At 61.9% G+C, this 6,713-nt stretch overlaps 1 protein-coding gene across 1 annotated transcript; it reads right to left on the bottom strand.

Annotated features, from left to right (window-relative positions):
• Positions 1-2,364: 2,364 nt before the first annotated feature.
• On the bottom strand, positions 2,365-3,507 carry CEBPA (CCAAT enhancer binding protein alpha). Its single transcript, XM_060084603.1, has one exon. The coding sequence runs from the start codon at positions 3,430-3,432 to the stop codon at positions 2,365-2,367; it is 1,068 nt and encodes a 355-aa protein (XP_059940586.1). The 5' UTR covers positions 3,433-3,507.
• Between the last annotated feature and the right edge of the window lie 3,206 nt (positions 3,508-6,713).

The raw sequence follows: 6,713 nt of genomic DNA, 5'->3' as shown, positions 1-6,713 counted from the left end.
GAACGCTCTGCGGGTGAAAACAGAAGGTAAAGGGTTTTTCCTTTTACCCTCAGAGAGGGTCAACTCTGAAAGCCCTGCCAGCCTCCTGGGCTACCTCCCCACCAAGGCCTTGCTTTTTCAGGCATAAGGGCGTGCCCTCCCTTGGTTGGCCATCACCGCTGCTAAGGGGGTTCCGGGTGCCTGTCCTCACGGGGCGGTCATTGGAGTGGGGAGCTTGGTCCAGGGTGGGCACAGTGGGGAAGCACTTGCTGGGGCTGGCTCCTTGCCGGGCAGTAGGTGAGGAAGGGCCGGACATCCAGCGCAGGCCTGCGGCGGGTCCCCCTTCTTGGGTGCGCTGGGGCAGGGCAGGTGAGGAAGGCCGGTAGAGGGCTCCCTTCAGGGCCCCGCTGGGATAGGCTGCAGCCGCACGGGCCAGAGCTAGCGGGGAGGGGTGGAGGGTCCTACCGCTTGTGGCCTCTACCTGCCCGCCCACGGTCCCGCCGGAGGGCTGGGGCAAGGGAAGGTGTGAGCGACGCTGCTCCAGAGCTGGAGCTGTCAGTGATCTGGAAGTAAGTGTGGTCAAAGGGCCCCTGGAGCCTGGAACCCCGGGGCAGGCCTGCCCGAGTCCCAGAGAGGCCATGGCAACTTCAGGCAGAGGGCTCCCCCTCCCCCGAGTCCCTCTCCTCCTCCCAGGGGCTGATGAGAGGCCACACCAAGGCCCCGTGACACCCCACACACCCCTCCCCATGCCACACACCCAGAGACTCTTCAGGCTTCGGCATTCTCTGCTTGGAGCCTTGTTCTCCTTCTGCCATTTATTTGCCTTGGTTGGGAGAAGTCACCCCTTTAATGTAAAGAGGGGCTCAGGATGGGTGGAGAGCTAATGAAAGTCAGGCTCTCAGCCAGAGAATATGCTGTGATTATTTACAAATGTGACCTGGCCCACAGAAAACCTTGGAAGTAGCTTTTCTGGTTTTAAAAAGACACCAAAACTGACTTTGATATGTTTATATTATAGATATAATACATAAAACATCTAGCATGAAACTCTGTTCTCCCCAAAGAAGAGAACCAAGCCAGCCTTCCCTGCTCCCAGGCCCAGTGATCTGATCTGTGAGTGCTGGCTGAGGCCGCCTCCCTTCCAGACCGGGAGCCAGGGCCTCTGCGGGGGACAAAGCTGTGGGCAGCCCGGGCTGGAGGGAACCGAGGCCCACAGCTACCCCCAGGGAAAGCTGAGGGGAAAGGGGAAGCCCACCTCGCCTCTTCGGTTCCCCTGGGAGCAAAAGCAATCCCAAAACCAAAAGGAAAGAGAGCCGCAGACCCTCCCGGCAGCTGCTGACGAAGAGTCTCATTTTGGCAAGTATCTGAGCAAAACCAAAACAAAACAAAAACCAAATAAAATGGTGGTTTAGCATAGACGTGCACATTCACATTGCACAAGGCACCGCTGGGACACAGAGAGGCCAGATACAAGTGTTGATATCGGCTGATAAAGCAAAATATTTGGAAAGCTTCTCATAACTTCGGTCCCTCTGGGATGGACTGATTGTGCTTCATGTTTGTATGGCAATGCTGGCGACATACAGTACAGACAAGGCTGATGGTCCCAGTGTCCCTTCACCACCCCCCTACTGACCCCCAGACCAGATCTCTAGGTTCCCCTCTCCCACCAGGCCACCACTCCCATGAACATACGTCCTCATACCTAACCCACGACCTGGCTTTCTGATCTGACGGGGGGCGGGAGGCTCCCACTGGTCACCTGGTGACGCCCATCTCAGTGAGTTCTGCCCAGAAGAGCCCAGCCTGTTGCAGGCTGGGAGTCTAGAGGCAAGGAACTAGGGACCCTCCACCTTCATGTAGAACTAGGGGAACAACCTTAGGTTCAAAGCCCCAAGTCCCTGTGTTTCCTCCCCTCCAAGGATAGGCGCTCAGGAGCGGCTGGGCCGGCTTATCGGGGATCTCTGCTCCCTGAACCTTCCTCCTGCCGGGGGTGGGGGGGCCTGCACCCCTTCTTCTCTCGCGGGGTCAGGAACCCTCCAAATAAAATGACAAGGCACATATTTGCTCCCCCTACTCGGTAGGAATCGGAGCCGTGAGTTTGCGTTTCCAAGGCACAGGGTTATTCCTTTAATACTAGAGTTGCCGGGCTCCCGGCTCTGCCCCACGGCGCTTCTCCTCTCTGTCTGACCCCTCATCTTAGACGCACCGTGTCGGGCGCAGAGGAAGGCCAGGGGTACGCGCGGCAGGCCAGGCTCTCAGGCTGCACCGGAATCTCCTAGTCCTGGCTTGCGCGGCTCGGGCAGTCTTGAGATCCGGCGACCCGAAACCACTCCCTGGGTCCCAGCCAGCGGCCGGCCCAGGGCGGTCCCGCCGCCGCGCGCCTCACGCGCAGTTGCCCATGGCCTTGACCAGGGAGCTCTCAGGCAGCTGGCGGAAGATGCCCCGCAGCGTGTCCAGTTCGCGGCTCAGTTGTTCCACCCGCTTGCGCAGGCGGTCATTGTCACTGGTCAGCTCCAGCACCTTCTGCTGCGTCTCCACATTGCGCTGCTTGGCCTTGTCCCGGCTCTTGCGCACCGCGATGTTGTTGCGCTCGCGCCGTACCCGGTACTCGTTGCTGTTCTTGTCCACGGACTTCTTGCCTTTGCCCGCGCCGCCGCCGCCGCCGCCCGCGCGGATGTCTGGGTGCCCGACGGCCAGCCCCTTGAGCGCGCCGCCGGGGCCTGGCAGGCCAGCGGCGCCGAGCGCGGGCGCTGGGTGCGGGCTGGGCACGGGCGTGGGCGGCGGCGTGGGGTGGCCGGGCTGCAGGTGCATGGTGGTCTGGCCGCAGTGCGCGATCTGGAACTGCAGGTGCGGGGCGGCCAGGTGAGCGGGAGGCGGGTGTGAGTGCTGTGGTGGTGGCGGCGGCGGAGGCTGGTAGGGAAAGAGGCCGGCCAGCGCCAGCTGCTTCGCCTCGTCCTCCTCGCGCGGCTCCTGCTTGATCACCAGCGGCCGTAGAGCCGGCGCCCCGACGCGCTCGTACAGGGGTTCCAGCCTGCCGTCCAGGTAGCCGGCCGCCGAGCAGCCGTAGCCGGGCGGGGGGCCGTGCGCCCCTCCGGGCATGACGGCGCCGCCGGGGCCCACGGGGGCGCCCGGGTAGTCAAAGTCGCCGCCGCCTCCTGCGGGGGCCGCGGCCGCCTTGGCCTTCTCCTGCTGCCGGCTGTGCTGGAACAGGTCGGCCAGGAACTCGTCGTTGAAGGCGGCCGGGTCGATGTAGGCGCTGATGTCGATGGACGTCTCGTGTTCGCAGATGCCGCCCAGCGGCTCCGGGGCGGCAGGTGGGGCTGGGGGCTGCGCGGGGCCCGCGCCCCGGAGAAAGCCGAAAGCGGCGCTGCTGGGCGCGTGCGGGGGGCTCTGGAGGTGGCTGCTCATCGGGGGCCGCGGCTCCGCCTCGTAGAAGTCGGCCGACTCCATGGGGGAGCTAAAGTCCTCCCGGCATGGCGAGCCTCGGCGGCCTCCAGCCTGCGCGGGGCGCCGCTGCTGCCGCCGCCCACCCAGATGCCCTACTCGCTCGCGCCCGCTCGGCTCCCGGTCGCGAATGGCCAGGCCCGCGCGGGCCCCGCATTTATACCGGGTTGGTGGTCGCCCTCTAGTGTCCAAACCTGCCGTGGGCCTTCGGCGACGACGGAGTAGCACCTCCTGGGTCTTAGCGCCTGCGGTCTGCAGAGGGCGGCGAGTGAGGCTAGAGCGCAGCGCTGGCGGGGAGGGGCCGCGGTGCAACGCCCACTACCTCCTGCGCCGCCAGCCAAACCACGACCGGCGCGCGGTGCCCCACCCTCGGCGGAGTTGTCGTCCCCGCGCACACGTGGTCGGGGGCAGGGCCCCCTCCTCTAGCCTCCGCAGGGCGCCCAACTCCAGCCAACGGTCGGGGAGTCCGGGAGCACCCAGGCGCCGCGCAGGGGGGGTGGGATTGGTTGGGGGGGAGGTGGGCAAGTCTTTGGTCTCTGAGCTTCTCTGGCGCGGACTCGCTTTAAAAGCTAGAACTAGTCCTGTCCGGGTCCGGGCTCTCTGGAAGGCGGCGGCGTAGAGAAGGGGTGGGGGGCAGTTTGGGACGTGCGGCCCAGCGCACACTGCCGCGTGGAGAGGCCGAGGGCAGAGGCCCGGAGCGCGGGGATTTTGCGACTCTCTCTGATCTCCAGGCGTCCTCACCAACTCCGCGCAAAAGTACCTCTCCCCCGCTCCGCCCCTCCCAGTACTCCGGGGTCCCACGGCTCCGCAGTGCAGGGCGCTAGGACCCCGCGGGGAGCGGAGGGAAGGAGAGGCGGCCGCGGCCGGGCTGAGGACCCGGCTGGTCCACCCGCCTGGGCTGGAAAACTTTCTTTTTGATTACTTCTCCTAGCTGGAGCTCTAGGTGTTGCTAGGTGCACGGAGTTGGCGCTGCTACCCGGCGCGGGGCCACCAACTTTTTCCTGTGGGACGGGCCGAACTGGATTCCCCGGCTGGGGTACTGGGGCGAGGGGGGACGCACAGAGGGAGGAGGATAATTTGACTCCCAGACGGGGATCCCGAAGCGGGGCCGGCGGTCAACGGAGTTGGACTCCACAGCCTTCTCCCCTACGCCCCATTCAGGTGCTCTCCAAAGCGGGAGCAGGAGTGTCGAGGGAGCCGGGGCCCCCGAGTCTCTGCGGCCCAAGGTCCGAGCACCTTATGAGAGAATACTGCAGTGTGGTTCGCGGGGCGCTGGGTCCCCGGAATCCTGGGGAACAAGGCGGTCCGGCCCCGGTGACCCCTGGGCGCCACGCCGCCTCCGCACTCGCTGCTGCCGGGGGAAGGGGTTCAAGGCAGCGCGTTTCCCAGCCACGTGGCGCCTCGCGCGTTCTACTTCGGGATCGCGGGGACGGCCGGCTCCCAAGGGGCCTCGTGGGCCCGCAAGTCGCTCACGCCTGTACCCGCCATTGCCCCTTACGGACTAAGTGCCCTGAAGCCCAGCGCCGCCTGGATGCTGTTTGGAAGTTTGGCTGCTTGAGAATCGCCGGGCTGCGCTGGTCAAGACCCCTCCCGGACAGCGGCCTTCAAAAGGCTGGCAAGACGCCACAACCGGCCCAGGAGCCCTCAAGGAGGCGCAGCGTAAAAGCAAGGCCCGGGGAGGCTGAGCTTCCACTGTGATCACATTAAAGAAGCAACCTCGTCTGGGGAACGCATACTGTGCTTTAATCAAGTTCCTATTCAACAGATTCCCAATGATTAATGGCCCAACTGCTTCATGCTTTGGTCCAGAGCTTGATGCTTTTGGACTGGAGTAAAAGTAGATACATTAAATAAATAGCCTATGTGAGCTGGGGAGCTACTCTCTGGGCCCGGGTGTAGGGCCATTTATACACCATGCACCTGTGGAGACCTGGAGGGAAACCCAAAAACATGGCATGGGATTTTCATTTTTGCTGCAGTGCTAAAAATAACGGCCTGCTCCCGTGCAGGAACAAAGAAAGGGCTACGGAAAGTGACCTGTTGTTCTAGGGTGTACACCTGCTCTCCTGCGCAGGCAGCAGGAACGTCTCCTCTTAGGATCCGAGGAAACCGCAGAGGCTCCTGGGGCTGGGGAAATATTGGAATAAGGCCTTGTCCAGCCTGCAGCTGCAGGTCCAGTGCTGCAGGTCCTCCCATAGCAGAAGCAGAAAGCTCCCCACGAGGCCAGCTCTGTACAAGGTGCCTAGTGCCCAGAGGTGAGTGAGAAGTGGCCCCTGCCTTCTCAGAGCTCTGGGCACAGCTGGGGAGACAGACAGGTTATCACACAAAATCTGCTGAGAGACAAGGGCCTCCTCACAGAGGAGGTGATGCTGAAGGAGCAGGAAATGGAACTGGGTAGAGGCATGGAGTCCATTAATTCATCAAGTGTTCGGAGACACAAATGCGGATGAAGGATGAATGTGCTGTGACAAAGAGATGTCCTGCTCTAGCAAATATGGCTTTGGAGGAGGGTGTAACCAACCTCGTCTCAGGAGGTGCTATGGGCTAAATTGTGTCCTCCACAAATTCATATGTTGAAGCCATGACCCCTAACGTAACTATATTTGGAGACGGATTTTTCAGGAGGTAATTAAGGTTCAATAAAGTCATAAGGGTGGGGTCCTAATCTGATTAGGATTGGCGGGCTTATAGAAAGAGGACAAGAGGGAGATTCTCTCTCCCTCTGCCCCATGTGAGGACATAGGGAGAAGGTGGCATCTGCAAGCCAAGAAGGGAGCCCTCACCAGAACCTGACCATGCTGGCACCCTAATCTCAGACTTCCAGCCTCCAGAACTGCGAGAAAACTCATTTCTGTTGTTTAAGCACCCAGTCTGTGGCATTTTGTTATGGCAGCTTGAGCTGCCTGAGATAGGAGGTTGGAGAGGGCTTCATGCAGGAGTGGACCTTTGAGCCTCAGCTTGAAGGATGAGCAGGAATTTGCTAGAAGGATAGGTGCAGTTTGCGGAACGGCAGGTGCAAAGGTGGAGCAGCTGCAAGTGCAAGGCATGTTCTGGTAACAAAGGACAAGGCGTTTGACGGGCTGCAGCGCAGGGATTGCTGAGGAGGGGCCTAGATAAGGCTGGATCCACAGACAGGGCTTGGTTCATGGCCAAGGCGGCTCCAGGTGAAGGAAAGAGCCTCTCAGGCTTTTGCCATCCAGCTTTCAGCAGGGGAGTGCTGTGATCCAATCTGGGTTCCTGAAAGTCCACTCTGGTAGGGGCTGGAGAGGGGAGGGTGGATCAGATGA

The sequence above is a fragment of the Mesoplodon densirostris genome, chromosome 19 (assembly GCF_025265405.1).
Source record: "Mesoplodon densirostris isolate mMesDen1 chromosome 19, mMesDen1 primary haplotype, whole genome shotgun sequence".
In the NCBI taxonomy this organism is placed as follows: Eukaryota; Metazoa; Chordata; class Mammalia; order Artiodactyla; family Ziphiidae; genus Mesoplodon; species Mesoplodon densirostris.
This window is presented reverse-complemented; position numbering and strand designations above follow the sequence as displayed.

Bases quoted from the DNA above. Each gene is read 5' to 3' on its own strand.
- CEBPA (XM_060084603.1), bottom strand. From the start codon at position 3,432: ATGGAGTCGGCCGACTTCTACGAGGCGGAGCCGCGGCCCCCGATGAGC.